The sequence below is a fragment of the Tenebrio molitor genome, chromosome 9 (assembly GCF_963966145.1).
Source record: "Tenebrio molitor chromosome 9, icTenMoli1.1, whole genome shotgun sequence".
NCBI classification, from domain to species: Eukaryota; Metazoa; Arthropoda; class Insecta; order Coleoptera; family Tenebrionidae; genus Tenebrio; species Tenebrio molitor.
The window spans coordinates 9,497,310-9,517,248 of record NC_091054.1 but is presented as its reverse complement, the minus strand read 5'-3'; the positions used below and the strand labels follow the sequence as shown (position 1 = coordinate 9,517,248).

The window sequence follows — 19,939 nt, the reverse complement described above, 5'->3', positions numbered from 1 at the left end:
CACGAACTACAAAAAAACAACACTAGTTCGGTCAATAAAATTTGTTATTATAGTACATACCTAAGAAGGGTTACCTATTAGTAGTTTGTGGACATTTTACGGTTTTATTGTGAGTACCCACTGGTAAATTGTGAGACGGAATCGCTGTGAGTTTCAGTTGTCTCACTTGACACCTTCTGCTGTTGTGTAAAAAGCTATAATCATCAGAGCTTCACAAACTTGCCCAAAGGTGTAAAATCGGTTGGTAGAAAGTGTTTTGTAACCCCCCAATAAAAATATCTCCGAATCTAGCCCGAATCCCTGAGTCTGTTTGCAAAAAATCGCAACATCTGGGCCTGCCGCAAGGGGTTTTAAACAGTTTATTATTAGGGATTGATACCCAACTCTTAGGGGCCAATAAAGCAATTGACTCTATTCTCACTTATTTCTAGAAGCTCTTTAATAGGTTTTCCGATTTTTAAAACTTCCTGCTTGGTATTTTTTAGAGTTTTTCATTGGGAAATAACATCATGGAAATAGTGCAGAGAAATGTCTTTGCTCACTAAATATCACACTATATTACACTGCGGCACGGAGCAATAACACTTTGAGGTACAGTTAATTTCAAAATTATCGAGTACACCTCAGAAATCAAGAAGTCGATATATTACAGATTTTTCCACTTGTAAAGATGCCTTTTTGAAATTTGAACGTCATATTTTTTATAGGTTAGGTAAGTTTGACAACATAAAATGTCGCTGATATTTTAGACACCATAATATTGTCTGTTTTATCCTCTGCATGGTGCTCTTCGCAATGTTTATAATACTGGGCTACCCCCCGGATCTTCTTCTAATTTGGAAAGAATGAGCACTTTCGCGTTTTCGGTTAGATTCGGAATTTGTTTGTCAAAATTGACCATTGATCATTGACAAAAAATATGTGCATTTCACACTGTAGAAAATTAGGTGTACTCTATAATTTTGAAATTAACTGTACTCATCATCACTTCATGCACAATTTGTTATGTAAAACAAACGAATTTGGATATTTTTAGGCGATTGAAATGTATTACGGCCAATACGTAAACATTTGTTTTCGCTATTTCGTTAGTTCAAAAATTACCACCAGAGGTCAGCCACTTCGCTGATTTTCTCCAATACAGTAGGCACGTTTTTTTTATTTCTTTATTTTTTATTACAATATTAAACGTTTACAATAAATGTTCCAAAAATTATATTTTATACATGAATCATAATTCCTGTTTTTTGTTCGACACTGTCAGAATTTGAGAACGGATTTTGATAAATGTCACAACTTGTCAAAACGAAACGTCAAGCTAATTTTAAAGATTTTAAGCGATTTGGAGCCTTTAAGAGGCTCGTCGAACAAAAAAACGTTGTATTCAACTCGTTTGTGTGTAAAGTGGGCTTTTTTTGTCACTCGTTGGGCTTTAAAATGCTCATTTCGTTCCAGTTTTAAACTGCCCCACTCATGCCAAAAAAAGCCCAATTTACACACGAACTCGTTAAATAAACTACTATTCCATGGCACGGAACTGAACTAAATATATGAAATAAGTGATGGTCCCAGATATAATCTAAAAAAAAAAAAAAGTTAAGCAAAAGTAGTCTACACAGTGTAAAGAAAAAAATCAGATTTTTTCCTTGACCTTAAATAAAAAGTTTTCCTTTTCTTATCTCTTATCAATCATAAAAACTTACAGTATAGATCAAAGTGTAGTCGACTGGAAACACTTCAAAAACAATAAATTTTATGTTGTTTAAATACAATTGTAGATTAAAGAGTTCGTTCTAAAGCAAATTGTTTTATTCGTTGATTTTCTTCAATACAAGAATACTCACTCCTTTGAAGCAATCTTCGGTATCATTTTCTTCTAGTTTTTCGGTAGCCGTACGTATCTACAAAAAGACATTATTTAATTTGAAACATTTTCAATGACTCGTACCTCAGTGTACAAATTTTCTACCGGATAAACTATGAAAACCATCTCTAGAAAAGCTAAAATCCAGCGCCAACAGATTATAACATTAGTGAAAGTGTTGTCGACACTGACTAAATTTGGTTCTAAGAAGAAATACACTAAATTCATTGTTAAAAATACAAATACTTTCACAAAGTTGCGACCCAAAGGTAAACTGTACAAAGTATTCACCAATCTACAAATCTCACCCAGTTCGATTAAATGTTTTTTCGAAGGTTTTATAATTTTTTTAGTCGCGTTGTCTTTGAAAAATTTAAATCTGATCAATATTTCATTTATGAAGAACACAAAAGTCAGTCTTACAAGCAGATTGCAAAATGTCGAATTGTAATAACTGCCCAAACAAAAGTTGTCTACTGGGTGTCCAACGTGAACACCAACGACAGTGTCTACAGCAGCATACAGTAACAAATGTATTCCGTTCGTAATAAGATATCGAGTGAATTTCGTGGAGCCATAATACTGAAAATGTATGCTTTTGTCAAAAGTTTCGATCTTTTCGAACAGTTTGACCATTCTGTGTTTGCACCAAATGAAATAGATGAAGACGATAGTGAACATCACAACAGAATCTGTGTTCAATAAGATTCGCAAACTCGATGCTGAACCAGTGCTAATGTGACAATGTAAAACCATAAGGAATTGTATTGAGATAATACAAATCGAGACAAAATAAACGATTATTTCACGCTTCGATGTCACAACATAAATTCTTCTTTTGGAGTCGAAGGTGAACGACATTATTCCCATAAAAGAGAAGAACTTGTAAATCGGTTGGAACGAGGAGTAAATGTCTTTGGAGGACATTTATGTAGACAGTGCTGTCACACTTTAGACACTTCCAAGCTGGGTGTTATTGCTGAAGTATTGATGAAAATATGATGAAACATGTCCAGTGCAACAAAAAAAAACCACTCTGATGGATTACGTCAATAAAAAATTGACGTAATTGAGTGTTTATGTTGACTAAAACATTTATTGGACATTAATTACGAAACAATTTTGTATTGGACAAGTTGACAACATCATTGTTCCATGGCCTTGAACTGGATTAAATATATTAAATACGTGACGCTTCCTGCTGTTATCTGAAAACTTCGACGTCATCAAAAAAAAAATTCACTGGCACCACTTACAGTGAAGACCAGAGTGTAGTTGAGAGGGAGAGCTCCACAAATGACAAACTTGATGTTGTTCAAGTAGAGGTGAAGATTGAAGAGTTCGTTCTGCGAAACTTGTTTTTTATTGATGACATTTGCTCACCATTACTTACTTGTTTAAAGCAGTCTTCTATTTGTTCCAGTTCTTCGTTGGTTGTAGATATCTGCAAAAGATGATTTTATTCGAGGGTTCACTAATAAGTGTGGTGTACCTCGGTGCACAAATTTTCAACGGGGTATATCACTAGGATCATTTCTGCGAACGTAAGAAACCACCACACGAGCAGTACAAAAATGTTTAGGGCATTTTCTCCGGTAAATTCCGGCACCAAAAGAAGGAGTACCAAGTTGATGGTCAAATAAAGAAAGACTTTGCCCAAGTTTCGAGCTAAGGGAAAATTGTAGAGAGAAGTGACGATTTTGCAAATTTCACGCAGCTCCACCAAGTGCCTTAAGGCGACAGCGTCTTTGCTTTGATTTGTGTGGGCTTGGAAAAATTTAAATCTGAGTCTGACTTCGTTTATGCAGAATGCAAAAGTTACGCGAAGGATCAGAAAAGAAAGCGACGAATTGTATTGACTAAACATGCAAAGAATGCTGGTAGGGTAGGTGGTTTGAATTAAAATGACAACGTCTACAGTGATGTAAGTAACCAAGAGTGTGACGTTTAGAAAACAGTAGAGGGCGAGTTCCCTGTCGGGAAGATACCGAAAGTTGATGTCTCTGTCGAGGTCAGCGAATTTTCTAAGTAGATTTATGATTCTGTACATGCGTTGGTTGAAGTAGATCAATTGGATTGCAAATACTATGGAAGAATCTATGTTTAGCAGGAGTTGTATGCTGGATGCCGAGTTGTGGGATACTTGACAGTGGAATACCATGACGGATTGTGCACATATCACAACACTTAATAGAATAAAACTTATTATTTTGTGTCGAGTCTGCTCAACAAACACTCTTTTTGTTGGGTCAAAAGTGAAAGGTAGTAATCCGAAGCAACGCAAAAATCTGTAGAAAGGGTAGAACGAGGAGTAGATGTCTTTGGAATTGGCAGCCATTTTGTATTGAACGGGGAAATATGTGAATCAATTTGATTGGAGTTGGGACAAGGAACTAATGTATTAGTTTGAAGTAATTACATACGTTGAAATCGGTGGCTTAGGTAATCAATTGAAGAGAGCGTTTTTGAATGTCATTGCATATAAATTATGTATGCGTATTTCTGGATGTACTTAAATGGGATTGTTGACAAAAGCTTTGCTAGAAAAAAATATACTTAGACGTTTTCATGTTAGAAAATCGAAAAGAACAAAATTAAAAGACTAGACTGATGGATAGACGGAGAGAAAGGTGGACAAACAGACAGACATTCCAAATGGTGTTTATTGCAAAAGTTATCGTCAATGAAAAATTAATGAATCGATGAATGCTTTAAAGAACGAATGAGGAAATTAAATAATGAATGCGCGCAAATGGACAGAGAGACAGAGAGATAGACAAAATGAGGGAGGCATCAAAAATTTAAAAGAATAATTCGCCATGTTTTCTATTTTTGGATTTCCGGAGTACATTGGCTGTCTGTTATAGATTTTCACGTGAGGAATTGAATTAAAAAAGTGTAAACCTTTATTTCTTTAGACAACAGAAAAAATTGAAAATATGTGATTTCAAAATGGCGAAGGCGCCAAAGATCTAAAATAAATCATTGTAATTTGTTCTATTTTTGGAATACAGGAGCAAATTGACTGTCAGTTATAGATTTTAATCTATTCTCTATCTCATAACAACAAATTCTTTTGGAAATATGTCGTAGGTATATCAATGGTGGAGGTGCCAAGAATAGTAGAGAAATTCGCCATCTTTAAATTAAGTTAAATCCGATTTGGCACGGATTTGTGCAAAAAAGAAAAAACATGTACTCCCTCTCCCCTTCCCATTGTTTTTTATCATTTTTTTAAAGGGCCATAATTCCCTTATTAAGTAACATATCGCCATGAATCTTGCACCTCGCATCATTTAATTCTTCTCGTCAAGATGCTTCTTCTGAGCTGAAAGAATTAAGTATATCTGGCTCCTTTCACTCTTGTTTCGCATTTTCATTAAGCATTGGAAATTTTCGAATTTTGGAATGGTCCAAATTAGCTCCGGTTTGCACAGGAGTTCCCTTATTATTGAAGAAACTGCAGTGATTCTTTCACCGCTCGATTCTAAGGTCACTAAATCAACACATTACGTAGTGTGTTGATTTAGTGACCTTACTCGATTCCTATCGTTCTCCTGATTAATTATTATCTGTCAACTAATCCAATCTAGGGCCTGTAGTTGCCGAGTAAAATGATGTTAATTTGGACATTCAATTTTTTTGGCCCTGACACGACAAAATGGCGTCTGTGACCGAAACTTTCCCTATAAGTGAATTCAACTCATCGGATTGGTTCGGATTCGCAACAAAAAATTTCTCGAAAAGAAACATTTACTACCCACTCTTTCTTTATTGCCTGATTAAGTGATTAATATTCGGCCAATCACCGTGGTGATTTTTTTCAAATTCTGACCAATCAGATGATTTGTTAAGTGATTAAAAGCAAGGTAGCTTTTTATTGCGATTAAACGCGACGTAGCTTTTTTATAAGTGTTTATTCACAAAGGACATATAAGCTTGACATAAGGCATAAGAAATTCATGATACATGCAGTGGATATACCTACTATTAGTTTTTACATAACTTATGAGAAGTGACCTCAGTGAACATTATTGTTGTGTACAAAAAGGCATAAAGAATCATATTCGAGTTATATGGACACATAAATTATTTTCCAATTGCCCAAATTTACAAATTATTCTTAGGTATCTCTTATGTATTTCTTATGTCTTATGTCCATTGTGAATAAGCACTTACCTACTGATTCAAATGCGAGTAGCTCGATTGTTTCGCAATAGCTGTCAAATTAATTCGCATCAATGTCGCATCATTTGTATTCGAAATGAATTCAACAAGACGTTTTGGACAGTGTTTATGGAATTGTCTTGTATTAATCTCCCTAAAATACACTCAATCTTGATTTTAATTCACTCAAGTTTTGTTGCCTCCTGGAAAAAAATCTCGATCAAAAGCATTAGACAATTTTTTTTTAATCATGATTTTGATCTCGAGTTTTTTCCGTTGCAACTGCAACGAACCTTTCGTGTAAAAATAAAATTATCCGATTAAAAATCAAGTTTTTATGTCGCTTCATTCGCGTTTTAAACTGGTCCACTCATGCCACGAACGTTTTTTTTTTTGTTCAGCTCCAAATCGCAAAATTAGTTTGACGTTTCGTTTTGACAAGTTGTGACATTTATCAAAATCCGTTCACACAGGAGCAAATTCTCAAATTCTGACATTGCCGAATAAAAAAACCATTTATTAAACAGCCACAGCTCCCTTAGGTATTAAGTAACACATCGGAATGAATCTTGCACCATTGGATTTCTTTCGTCAAGGCCCTTCTTCTGGCCCAAAATAATTACTTTAATTTTTGAGAAATTCCTCTCGTTCTCCGAATTAATTATTATCTGTCAACTAATTCAATCTAGGACATGTAAACGCTGTTCAAAAATCAAAAAAACATTGTGGTGAAAATGACTTATCTGTCACTGTGACAAGTAATAGGAAATGTCATGAAAAATGTGTGTTATTTGCACCACAAGGTTTTTTTGATTTTTGAACAGCGTTTAGTTACCGAATAAATGACGTTGAAGTAAATTTGTGTGATCCTTTTTTTGGCTCTCACACCACAAAATGACGCCTGTGCCGACCAATTTCTCGATGATTTTTACTCTTTTTGGTCGCAAATATGTTGAAATAAGACCTCCTCATTGCCAATTACATAAAGATTTAAAAAAATCCCTTCCACCTTCCCCATATTGTCTTCTTGAGAAATCAAACCCCCCTCTCATTCTTCTCGATTTCTCATTTGAAAAGTAAATTCAAAAACGCGAAAAAATTTGCATCTAACCTATGACACTAGTTTTGCGATTTGAGGTCCACATCAGCCCCTTATCGTTAACAAATAGTAAAGGGTGGTTGCGCCATTTTGAAGCTAAACCTCTCATTTCCAGCTAACTCAATCTGGAGATCAACATATCTATGCTTCAAGTAAAAGTCTTCTAAGTGGTTTACAATTTCGACTCCTCCTCCTCCTCCTCCTATGGAGTTGAAAGTCAAATCAAAAGATGCATCTTTGGAACGCCCACAAACTACCTTAGAATACTTTCCCTGCAACTGTTACCATTTCCGAATTATTCACAATTTTGTTTGAATTTGTTTTTTATATTGCCGGTTATAAAGGCAGCCTTACACCAAGGCAACATGTTGCCAATTGTTGCCTTGGTGTAAGGCCGCCTTTATACTACTCCATTAAAATCATAGTAGTTTATTTGACGAGTTCGTGTGTAAATTGGGGTTTTTTGGCACGAGTGGGCCAGTTTAAAACGCAAGTGAAACGAGTGTTTTAAAGGCACACGAGTGCCAAAAAAGACCAATTAACACACGAACGAGTTAAATACAACGTTTTTTTGTTCGACGAGCCCCTTAAAGACTCCAAATCGCTTAAAATCTTTAAAATTAGCTTGACGTTTCGTTTTGACAAGTGGTGACATTTATCAAAATCCGTTGACACAGGAGAAAATTATCAAATTCTGACAGTGTCGAACAAAAAAATATGTTTTCTTTCTTAACATTTCACACACTATTTCAACCCGTTCCGAAGATAAATCGACGTTCTTTAGTCTTTACTAGATATGATTCCCATTCGACCTTGAATTCGAGTATTCAACATAAAGCCTAATTTATTTTAATATACAGGGTGAATCGGGAGGAACGGTCAAAACTCCATGAGTGTACCTATTTATATACCTACAATGTAAAAAAAAACTCGCATGTTCTTATCCGATTTTCATTTGTTTGTTGTTGTTTGCGTTGCCGTTTTTTTGACACAATTCTTCGCCTTAAAATATCATTAAAAAACATGTACTGTCTTAATTATCTTCCTCTGACATCAAAACAGACTCTTGCACAAAAAATATCATTTTTTGCATATCGTAATGAAAGTGACACTTTTTTACATGCAAATCGTAGTGAAAGTAGCACTTTTTACACAAAAAATCGTAGTGAAAGTAGTACTTTTTGCATAATTTTATTCCATCTCCTTGGAGATGATTGTCAAAGCATACCAACCTTTTGTTTTGTAATTTTTTTATAAATCCTTTTAGACCAAATTTCTCAACTTTTTTCAATATGCAAAAAAATAGTGTGTACAACACGCTATGAAAGTATCTTTTTTTCATAACTTGTTGTACAAATATGGAACTATTTTATATTCTCCTCCGTTTATTCCTCGTCCTCGAAGCATGAAATTCTAGTCGTCAAGTCAATTGAAAAGATCATCAGCTATGTACACATAATAATATAGATTGGAAAATACCTCCCTGTGTGCAACCACCACGCCCCATTCCTCGACTCGCGCTTTCTGCAAAGCACCCAACCACAATTTACATTAATACACGATCATTTCGTGTTTTACAAAAACTCTTATTCACGTGAGCGTACCAGAGACGAGTCTTGCATTTCATAAATTACCAACTTGAAACCCTTTCGATTCATCTCATTAAACATTGAAAATCGCCGCAAAAAAATAATTACCCCCCAAGGCTGAGTCAAACCCCACGTCTCGCGTTCAGTATTTCGCGAGAAACACTGCAAAATGGCCGACCAAGACTATTTCCGTTTCGTGAAAAACTCCTTTCGTTCTCTCGGATTGGGAAAAGTTTCGAGCACACCAAGACAATACCTCTCGTCTTACATTCTCCTGCCTCTTCTGGTCCTAGTTTACGCGATGATGCTGTTCAACTTCAAGTACAAGAGCAACAACGTGTTCGAGTTCACGGAGGTGTTTGAGTCGTGGACCACCTTCGGACATGTAAACCTAGACGAAGCTCCCCACGACAAACACTGACGCGCTTTTGCAGCTCCTCAGCCGAAAGCTCATCGCTTGGGTGTACTCCGACAAGTTCGAAGGCATCTTCGAGGCGCGCTCCAGCTTCTGGCACTACGACTCTTGCGGTGAAGAGGTCGCGGAGCGGTTGCGCGCCAACGCGACGGCGTCCCTCAGGATGATAAAGCTGTTCCGGTGGGTTGGTTTGGGAGCAGTCAGTGTGATCTGTCTTGCGCCTCTTCTGGTCCAAGACGGCAGTTTGCCCAACGATTGTTGGATACCAAGCGGTAACAAATGCATTTACGTCTTTGTCTACGTCATGGAGGTGGTTTTCTTCATCGAGTTGGCACTCATGTCGGTGGCGATTGACGGTTTCTTCTTGTTCTTATGCACTGACGTCGAGGCGCAGCTGGTCCTGATCACAGAAACACTCAAATCTGTTCGTATCGCAGCTGACAACTCGAAACAAGACGAGTGTTTCGAAGCACTGAAGACGTGTTCGGTGCACCACGGGTTTTTGCTCAAGTAGTACCAACTCAATTAGTGCGGAACAACAAAAGAAACTGTCATTTTTAGAGTACACAAGACCTTGAACGACATTTTTTCCTTCTTCTTCATTTTTAACTTCTTGATGAACATCTTAGGCATCACCATACAATTTTATATCTTACGTGACAGTTCTTCGGACGTCACTCAAGTCCTCAGAAGTGTGACGTACATCATAGTTTTGAATATACAGGGAGCTGTCATTTTTATGCCCGCCAGCAATGTGGAGATAGAGGTGACAATGTCAAGATTATGACAGTTGACAGTTGAAAGATTTGTTTTAGGCGGAAAATTTGGTCAACGAGATCTACAACGTCGACTGGTACAACTCCGATGACCCTAAAGTTCGCAAGTTTGTTTTGTTTTGGCTGATGAAAGCGCAAGATCCCTTGAGAATGTCAGGAGGTGGTTTGCTCAATGTGGACAGAACTGTGTTTCTGCAAGTAGGGAGTTTGACATTTGACAGTTTTTTACTATTTGACCAAGCACTTTCAGGTGCTGAGAGTCGCATTTTCATTTTCTGCACTGCTCCAACCATGAAGTACCAACCTAAGAATCTAAAATTTGAAGGGTGGCGGCGTCAATCACAAATGCACTCTAGTTAAAATAGTTTGTTATCCAGAAGATTTTTCTGTTGCACAAATGTAATTGTTAGAACAATATAGTGCGTAGCGCCTGCAGGATAATTAACGCTTTACAAGACAAGGATCACAGCATCAAAGAAATCAATAGGCTGTAAAAGAAGCGAAAAGTCATATCAAGGACGGTAGAAACAACATAAATTTTTCTTAGAGTAGCAAAAAAAAAGTTTTTTTTTTCAATTTAGTAGATTAATGATAACAACAATAATTAATCATAATTATTGTTTGTAAAGAAGCGAATTATTTGTCTTTAGGTATGTAACAACAGGAAATACGAACTACAGGAGAAACATTGACGTAAGAGGTTACATCAAAGACATTTAAAAAGCAATATTGTTTGACAAATGACATTTAAATTTAGTACGAATCTATCAGGAGGGGAGTTATTAAAACCAGATCTCGACAAAATTCCACTTGTTTTTACAATTATTAGGGATTATTTGTCCTTTCGTCAAGACCTTGAGACTAATCGATTATTATTCGGTGTAGCAACAAAAAGACGCTACGATTGTTCATTATTTCATACAGTGTGGAATAAAATGATTTACATCTAGTTACCTTTGCATTACCCTTGTAAAAATACGAAATGCCGCTCTACAAAAAAAAGAAAGCCTAACCTCAAAATATTCCAAAATTCCAAATGTGATTTATTGCGAAGGGATGATATGAATGCAAAGTAGAGATTGAAATTAAAAAGGAGCTAAGAAAAGCAAGTCACAGCTAGTGTTGAAAGTGGCCACCAACGTTTGTTAATTCAATTTAGTAAATTGTAACAATTGTCAATTCGATTGATGACATTTATTGACAGAACTAATAGTTCGGCACTTCAAAAAAAAAGTAGAGCGGTACAGGAAAATTTACATGTGCAAAAATTCCAAAGGTAACTAGATGTAAATCATTTTATTCCACACTGTAGAATTAAGAAAGTATCTCTTAATTTGTCCCCATTATAACGTAGTTTTATCAAATTGGCGAAGCTGTAAAACGCTTCAGTCGAATCTTGACCAAAATTTTGCCAAAATGGTACCACTTGAGAGCACTGTTCGCTATTGTCGATGTTTTCGAGTGCGATCGTGATCTACGTTACCAAGTTCTTGTGGGGGCGGCGATGAAACAACTATTACACATCCGAACTTGACGGAAGCGCTCACCTCTTCAGTGAAGAACGAGAATGTACTAGATTTATCCGCTTTTGAAGGATAAATTGTTGTTCTGGCGGATGGATTGCTTCTAGCGCCAGTTCTAGAAACCGCTTTTAAAATTTGAAATTCACTTTATCTGGAGGTCCACTTCGTTGCACAAAGAACTAATATCTGGTTGCACCGCATCATGGAGTATGTCGGAAGGCTATGAATAATATTCCGACCCAAATGGACGTCCACTTGTCAATTATAGATAGCCGAAACCAAGAAGAAGCAGGAGGCGATGGCGCCAACCACAGACGAAGGTAAAGAGGAGTTGAAAGAAATGTATACCAACTAGGGGACCTGATCTGACCATTGACCATTGATATAACAGGCGAAGAGTCGAAGTGGACCAATCAGGAACTAATGGAAGAAGTGATCATGTTGATTTTTGCGGGCACCAAGACAACTGCTCTTATTCAAAGTTATATGTCTTAATGCTGCTACCTATGCACCAAGACGTGCAGGACAAAATCTACGACGAGATTGTTGCAACTTTTGATGGTAACAAAAGACCAACCACAAGCATAAGATCTGATCAAGATGGTGTATTTAGAACGAATCATCAAAAAAAGTATGAGACTGTTCCCGGTGGTGTCAGGTGTGGCTCGTGGACTTGAAACCGATGTTCAACGTGGTTAAAAATGTAAACTGTCGAGTACAAGTTTCAGAAAAAATCGTGATTCCGTAAAAAACAGAACAAAATGAACGCAGAAGGGAGTCCACAACGTCCAAAATTCTTAACTTCTTTGCTTCTTACTCACTTGGCGATGGACTTGCTGTACGATCCGAAGCTTACACTTTGACTGAAAACTTTTGTATTTCTGTAATTTACCAGATAATAACTGATGAAATAAAATTTTATAAGTATGCAAAGAAAAAAATGTTGCTAATTTCGTCATTAGGAGCAAAACATTTTTTCTTAACTTTAGGGCCAGCTTATAAAAAGAGAATTAAATATTTCATTCAAATTAAATTTTAATGCGCGATTAACACATGAATCCGAAAATTCGATTGGTTCAATCTGATCACGTGTTCGGTTAATCTCGCATTTGATTACGATTAAGTTATAGTATACTACTACTTTACTTTATTTTGCCCTACGGGCTTTAAAGGATTCCTATACCTTACACAGTTCTAAATAAACTTACAATTCCAAAAATAATTCTTTTTTTTTAAATTAACATACATTTTCTTTTATTCCCCACCCCTCTCCTTCTCTATCCTTTCTCTCCTCTTCCATACCTCTTTCATCCATCCTATCTCTCTTCCGTTTTCGTTCAGTATTTCTCCCCGTTCCTTTTCCTCCCTCTCTCTCATTTCACCGCATCCTCTCCACATGTGCTCGATCGTCTCTCTCTCCTCACGGCACATCCTGCACATTCTTTCCTCCTCCTCCATCCAGTACTTGTTCTCTCTCTCTTCGTTCCCACATCTAAATTTCGCCATCATTTTCCTTTCTTTCGTGCTCTCTCTCCCCAGATACACCGGAACATCCTCTGTCACGCACCTCTCATACTCCCTGTTGTACCTCGATTCTCTGATTCTCTCCCTTCTCTCTTGCTTGTCCGTATCTCTGTCCCTCTCGCTCAGCTCCGCACACATCCATCTTCCTTCCGCTCTCACACTTTCCACTTCCTCGCTGGCATACCCGTTCCTCCTACAGTACTTCTCTCTCTCCTTCTCATCCGCGTTCTTTTTCTTTTCTCTATAGCACTCAGTCAGTATCCTGCATTCTTCCCTTCCGCCCATTCTGTCCTCGAACTTTGCCGCTCTCTTTCCCGCTTTTACTCTCAGCTTGCTCCTCTTGCACTCTTCCCCCACTATGTACCCTGGTGTTTCTCTGTCCTCTCCTAGCACCCATCTCAAATATTTCTCTTGCACTCTCTCCACCTCCTCCTGTTCCTTCCATCCCCATATCTCTGCTCCGTACATCATCATTCTCCTCCCGAACTCGCCTCCCCACATTCTCTCTCCTATTCCCCACACACATCCAACTACCTTGTTCGCCTTCCTCACTACCTCGCTCACTCTTTCTATCTTGCTTTCTTCCCACTTCCACTCGCTCTCCTCATTCTTCCTCTTTCTCTTGCTGAACACCATCATTTTCGTCTTCTCTACATTCACTTCCAGCTTTTTCTTCCTCACATACTTTTCCAGGTTCCTCATCATTTCTTTCATCTCTCTCTCACTCTTTGCCATGAGGAAGGGGAAGTGACATACGTAGGCAGCAGGGGGGAAACAGTCATAGACTACGCAATAGTAAATGAGGCAGCATGGGAGAGAGTGAAAGAGTTCAAAGTGGGAGAAAGAGTGGACTCCGACCATCTCCCTCTAGAAATTACCATAGAGGGAACGAACCAAGAAGAAAAGGAAAAGGGAGGAACGAGAGAGGAGGAGAAGAAGGTGATAGTAAAAGTGTGGAGTGAGCATGGAGTGAAAGAGTAGAGGAGGAGACTGGAGGAAGCAACATTCAAGGGAGCAGGAAATAGAGAAGATGGTGACAGAGCTAAAGGAAGTGATCAAGAAAGCGACGAAGAAAAAGGAGGTGATAGTAAGGGGATCAAAAGGGGCAGGAAAGAAAAATGGATGGTGGGACAGAGAATGTGAGCAATCAAAGAGGGAAGTGGTAAAGGCGTTGAGAGGATGGAGGAGGAACAAAATTGACAGAAGCAGATTCCTAGAAGCGAAAAGAAGATACAGAGAGAGATGTAGAGAGAAGAAGAAGCAGAAGAGGGAAAGGGAGGAGAAAGAGATAAAAGAAATAAGAACAGAGAGGGAGGTGTGGAAATACATAAACAGAGAGAGGAAGAAAAAGGAACCAGTGAGCGAGAAAATAACAATACAAGAATGGGAAGAGTACTTCATGAAACTGCTGGAAGGGAGGAAAGAAGAAGGAAAGGTGGGAACACAAAGGAAAGAGAAGCAGACGGTGATGGAAGAAACAGAAATCACAGCGGAAGAGGTGGGAAGACACATAAGACACTTGCAAAAGAGAAAGGCACCGGGACGGGACGGGGTGCAAAATGAAGCGTGGATGTATGGGACTGAAAGAATGGTAGAGAGAATGATTGAACTGATGAATGGGGTATGGAGAGGAGAGGGATTCCCGGCGGACTGGAGAGAAGGCGTAATCTGCCCAATTTTTAAAAAAGGCGAGAAAAATAGAGCGGAAAACTACCGAGGAATAACTCTCCTGAACACGGGGTATAAGTTGTATGCGTCTGTTTTGAGCGAAAGGATGAAGAGGGAAATCGAGGAAAAGGGAGTGTTGCCGGATAGTCAGGCAGGGTTCAGAAAGGGAAGGGGTACTGTGGACAATGTGTACATCCTGGACCATTTAGCAAGGAACGAATTGAGGAAGAAAGGGGGGAGGATGTACGCATTGTTCATAGACTTCAAGGCGGCGTTCGACAAGGTTGACAGAGTGAAAATGTTTGAATGTATGAGAGAAAGAGGAATAAGTGAATGGCTGGTGCGGAAGGTCGAGGAGATATATGCGAGAACGAGAAACAAGGTGAAGGTGGGAGAGAAAGAGGGCGAATGGTTTGGCGTATGCGGACGACATGGTGATTACGATTAAGTTAATTTCGCTTCTGTAAACTGACCCTTAGGGCCAGTTTATAGAAAGAGAATTAAATGTTTAATTCGAATTAAATTTTAATGTGCGATTAATCCATGAATCCGAAACTTCGATTGGTTCAATCTGATCACGTGTTCAGTTAATCTCGTATTTGATTACGATTAACTTAATTTCGCTTCTGTAAACTGACCCCTAGGGCTAGTTTACAGAAGCTAAATTAAGTTAATCGTAATCAAATGCGAGATTAACTGAACACGTGATCGAAGTGAACGAATCGAAGTTTCGGATTCATGGGTTAATCGCACATTAAAATTTAACTCGAATTAAATATTTAATTCTCTTTCTATAAACTGGCCCTTAATCTTTTAAACAATCGTAATTGTTGTTTGTCAAAAAACGAACAGATTAATTATATAACAATGACTACCAACTACACTCAAAATACTGACGTAAGAAGTTACCTAAAAAATAATCATGTGTGACAAGTGACATTTAAACCCATTACCAACCTATCGAAATTAGATGTCATTGAAAAATGTTTGGACAAGTTGCCCGGTTATAATTATTAGACTTATTATGAAATATCTGTTTCATTTTGAAAACCTTGAAACTAATTTGTTATTAGTTTAGACTCAGGAAAACAAAAAAAAAGTCACGTTCAGTAGGTATCTCTTGGGACCTTGTTCTCATTAAACTACAATTACACGTAATTTGGTCGAATTCGAGAAGCTATAAAATGTTGCAGACCAGTCGTTATCAAATTCTGCTAAAATGGTACCACTTCAAAGCACAAGTGTAACAGTTCTGCTGTTGTCGATTTTTTCGAGTGCCATCATAATCTACGTGATTAAATTCTTGTGGGGGCGGCGATGGCTCTATTATTACGCGTCGAAACTGGACGGACCTTTCGCCTTTCCTTTGATCGGAAGCGCTCACCTATTCATCGGAGGACAAGAAGGTACCAGATTGATCCACTCTTGACAGGAACAAATCCAGTTGTTTTTAGTCTTTCTGGATAGACTGATGAAGATTTTCGACAAGTGTCAGTCAGTGTCGAAACTGTGGTTGGGTACACATTTTTTTGCAATCGCTGCAAACCCAAAAGACATAGAACTGGTACTGAATAACTCTCTGGAAAAAGCGTGGTTCTACAAGTTTGGAAAGGAAGTTCTGGGGGATGGATTGCTCCTGGCGCCAGGTCTACAAACTCGTTTTAAAATCTGAATGTTTTAGAGATTTGTTGCAGTGAGTATCTGGAAGCGCCACCGCAGGACCATCAGTTTGACATTCAACCCGAAAATATTAAACTCATTTTTGAACATATTTGTCGAACACAATGGGGTTTTGGTCGACAAGTTGGAGGTCTGTTGCGGCAATCGCCACGTCGATGTGTTCCCGATATTGTTCCAGACCACCTTAAATATGATTTGCGGTAAAAAAGCCCTGAAGCTTGTACAAAATAATGTTTTTTCGTGAATTGTAGAGACGTCATTGGGGACCGAAGTGAGGGAGATGAAAGGTACTAGAAAGTACAGGGATTGGTTGACGAGGTAAGGATGTCAATGTCGATACATGTAGACTACTCTTTTGTCCCTTGCAGGGTTCAAAGTCTGCTAACTCGTCGACTCTTCTTTTTTTGGCTCCATGCGGATTTTATCTGGAAGCTCACGTCGTTGCACAAAGAATTCATTTCTATCTCAACCGGCCTCTTCGACTACATCGGAGGAGTAAGAACAATATTCTGACCTGACTCGACCGTCACTTGTCAATTCTAGATAGTCGAAACCAAGAGGAAGCAGAATGTGACGTTGCCAACCATAGATGAAGGTAAAGAGGAGTTGAAAGGAGTGTGCACCAAATACGAGAGATTTTGCAGATGACGGTCTCATACCCAAACGAAAAGTGTTCCTCGACCACTTGATCGACATCACAGACAAAGAGCAGAAGTGGACCAATCAGGAACTGATGGAAGAAGTGAGCGTGTTGATTTTTGGGGGCAGCGAAACAACTGCTCTTATCCAAAGTTACATCTTAGTGATGCTAGCCATGCACCAAGACGTGCAGGACAAAGTCTACGACGAGATTGTTGCAATTCTTGATGGTAGTAGACCTCCGCAAGCCGAAGATCTGAGCGAGATGGTTTATTTGGAACGTGTCATCAAAGAAACTATGAGACTGTTTCCGGTGGTGCCAGGTGTAGCTCGTCAACTCGACACCGACGTCCAGCTAGGTAAAAAATGAAACTGTCGGGGCAAATTGTTACGAAAGCTTCTAGGAGAGCACACTCTACCGATAGGATCGACGGTGTTGATTCCCATATTGTCGCTACACCGGAACCCTCGCTTTTGGAAGGATCCTCTCAAATTCGATCCTGACAGATTTCTGCCAGAAGAAGTGGCAAACAGACATAAGTATTGCTATTTGCCTTTCAGTGCGGGGCCCAGGGATTGCATAGGTTGGTATGTAGGACTCATAGGAAACAGTGAAAAATGGATTTGTTTCAGGGAAAAGATATGCGATGCTGTCGATGAAAACTGCACTGGCCATAATTTTGAGACAGTATAGATTAGTTTCCACGCCATATAAGTCTGTGGCGGACATCCAGTTGGATGTTAGTGTGATGACCAAAGCTAGAAACGGACACAAGATCAAGATGAAGAGGAGACAAAACTGGATTTTGTAACAAATTAGCAGCAACGAACATAGCAACAGCGAAATTAGCGCAAATATACGAGCAATAAATTGAGATTGTCATTCTTTGACAGAATGGAAAGTGGTCTACAATAGGGTGAAACGGGCATAACCTACTAATTTTGTATGACATTAATTGTCATTAGTCATTACCGTGGAGGGAGAAAAGACTGGAGATGGCATTTCCTATGCTGCCCATGTTAAAAATCCGAACCCTCTAAAAGCACGTGCAACAACCTTTTATGACCCAGTCCACAATGCGCTAGATAAAGAAGCACAATGCGCCTGGAAGGAACGCGAAGGAAGCCATTGGCCTAGCGTCTATATTCAGAAACCTTTTATGACTCTGTAGTTTTCGCGGGCGGGTACACTTATTTGAATTAGTGCCATCTCCAGTCTTTTCTCCCTCCACGGTCATTACCATGTTCTCTTTGCTCTTTCTTAAATTGTATTGATCAAATCAAATATAAGGTAATACCTACATTGGAATAAAATTAGATAATTACGAAATAATGTTTACTTTATTAAAGTGCTAAGTATGTATATAATTTAAAAAAGTCTTGACCAATCATTATGGCGGCCAAAAAATTTTAGCCGTCAACTTCTGTCACTTCAAAAAAAATTGTAAACTATACTTTATTGTCAATTATGTCAATTATGATTACCGTCTTGATTATGATTGGTATTTTTTGGATTTGGGTTACGGTGTGATCAAGAGAATCTGTTGGTAACAATGAAGTGAAGTGAAGAATGTAAATTTGAAATTTACCCTCAAAGATAAAAATATAAACATAACCGACATAATGTCGTGTGTGGAACAAAAAATACCAATATTTTTCAGTTGGCACTGACGACCAAAATGTATTCCTCGCGCTGTATAAAAAAAATAATATACAATTTTTTTGACCTTTTCGTTTCTTGCGATTTGGTAAAAAACCGCATTTTTTAGGTTGGCAACGGTGACATTTTAATCGAAAAATCCACATTTCTCTAATTAAATACATGATCGATGAAACAGAGTTTTACACACAGAGTACGGTATTTTTTCGAAGAATTAACATTTTTTTCCAACGATAATACGCAAGGGAAGAGGAAACAAAACAACACGTAAAATGTGTCAAATGTCATTTATTCAAATTTTGACAGTTTGGGTACTTTGAGTGATCCAGTCGCTGAAAGCAGACAAGCGGGTATAAATATCCGGCGACCCTACAGCACACGGAACTCCATAAGACACAATCCCTACGAGCTTCCCCTCAGACGAGACCAGCGGCCCCCCTGAATCCCCACAACACACCCCTTGTCCGTCCTTGCTGAAAGCGCAAACTTGGGTATCCACCAGAGACTCCCAATAGATGGCGCATTCCTCAACAGGTGTCACCCTCGTAGGTAAAAACTGCAACTCGTCGGGGTACACACCCCACTGCACCAGCCCCCAACCCAACACCACACTCGAATCGTTCTCCACACCGGGTCCTAGCTCAATCGGCTGGGTCAAAGAATCGAAAATGATCTCGTTTTCGAGCTCCAGAAGAGCTATGTCATTCTCCGCAGTGACGGGGTCGTAGTTGGGGTTGATGACAATAGTGCGGAGTTTGTGGGGGGTGCCGCCTGTCGACAGTAGATTGCTGCCCACTTCTACTGACAAGTTTGCGGGGGTGTACCTACAAAACCAGTTTCAGGCAAACGACACATTGTAGATTTTTGCTACCCATAGACGCAGTGTGCTGCTGTCACTAGCCACTTGTTGGAGATGATGGAGGCGCCTCCCCAGAAGCCGTTAGACTCGTTGCGAAGGTTGGCCATGAAGGGGAACTCACCGGGTTGGGCGGTCTGCCCCCCGATCAGGCGCCATTTGTAATAATTGTCCACGCACGGATTTTCATTTTTGTTGCATATTGCAATTAGTGCTGCACAAATAAGTGACAGGTAGACGCCATCTTGTCAGTTTTTAATTTGGAATGCACTTACGTAAACTTGTGACGACAAAAGTGGTCAAAATTAATACGAATTTGTCCATTGCGCAACGTGCCGAGAGATCTACTGAATCTCGAGATTCGACAGCACTTGCAAAATGTTTAAGATAGTGATAATAATGTAAAGTGGTTCTAGGTAGTCCTCATCGATAAAAAATGTAATAATCTATTTTCAGCCACCGATTGGTCAGAGTTCAAC

The 19,939-nt window shown here is 38.8% G+C and overlaps 4 protein-coding genes and 1 long non-coding RNA gene across 5 annotated transcripts; 2 read left to right on the top strand and 3 right to left on the bottom strand.

The window, feature by feature from the left end:
* Positions 1-1,143: 1,143 nt before the first annotated feature.
* On the bottom strand, positions 1,144-2,715 carry LOC138139256 (uncharacterized). The gene is made up of 4 exons (XR_011162252.1): positions 1,949-2,715; positions 1,845-1,901; positions 1,704-1,793; positions 1,144-1,579 (listed from the first exon to the last, which is right to left on the bottom strand). It is a non-coding gene; the product is annotated as an uncharacterized lncRNA (long non-coding RNA).
* A 6,305-nt stretch (positions 2,716-9,020) lies between these two features.
* LOC138138586 (putative odorant receptor 85d) lies at positions 9,021-11,788 on the top strand. The gene is made up of 5 exons (XM_069058576.1): positions 9,021-9,104; positions 9,154-9,644; positions 9,696-9,900; positions 9,950-10,108; positions 11,702-11,788. The coding sequence occupies exons 1-5, from the start codon at positions 9,021-9,023 to the stop codon at positions 11,786-11,788; spliced, it is 1,026 nt and encodes a 341-aa protein (XP_068914677.1).
* An 899-nt stretch (positions 11,789-12,687) lies between these two features.
* Positions 12,688-13,692, bottom strand: LOC138138585 (uncharacterized protein F23F12.8-like). Its single transcript, XM_069058575.1, has one exon. The coding sequence runs from the start codon at positions 13,690-13,692 to the stop codon at positions 12,688-12,690; it is 1,005 nt and encodes a 334-aa protein (XP_068914676.1).
* A 2,126-nt stretch (positions 13,693-15,818) lies between these two features.
* Positions 15,819-18,275, top strand: LOC138138612 (cytochrome P450 4C1-like). Its single transcript, XM_069058597.1, has 9 exons — positions 15,819-16,031; positions 16,080-16,271; positions 16,320-16,505; positions 16,557-16,623; positions 16,674-16,800; positions 16,849-16,900; positions 16,950-17,303; positions 17,349-17,528; positions 17,578-18,275. Exons 1-9 carry the CDS (start codon positions 15,845-15,847, stop codon positions 17,754-17,756), a joined length of 1,524 nt encoding a protein of 507 aa, XP_068914698.1. The 5' UTR covers positions 15,819-15,844; the 3' UTR covers positions 17,757-18,275.
* A 601-nt stretch (positions 18,276-18,876) lies between these two features.
* Positions 18,877-19,891, bottom strand: LOC138139075 (chymotrypsin-1-like). The gene is made up of 3 exons (XM_069059238.1): positions 19,736-19,891; positions 19,476-19,674; positions 18,877-19,428 (listed from the first exon to the last, which is right to left on the bottom strand). Exons 1-3 carry the CDS (start codon positions 19,782-19,784, stop codon positions 18,897-18,899), a joined length of 780 nt encoding a protein of 259 aa, XP_068915339.1. The 5' UTR covers positions 19,785-19,891; the 3' UTR covers positions 18,877-18,896.
* Between the last annotated feature and the right edge of the window lie 48 nt (positions 19,892-19,939).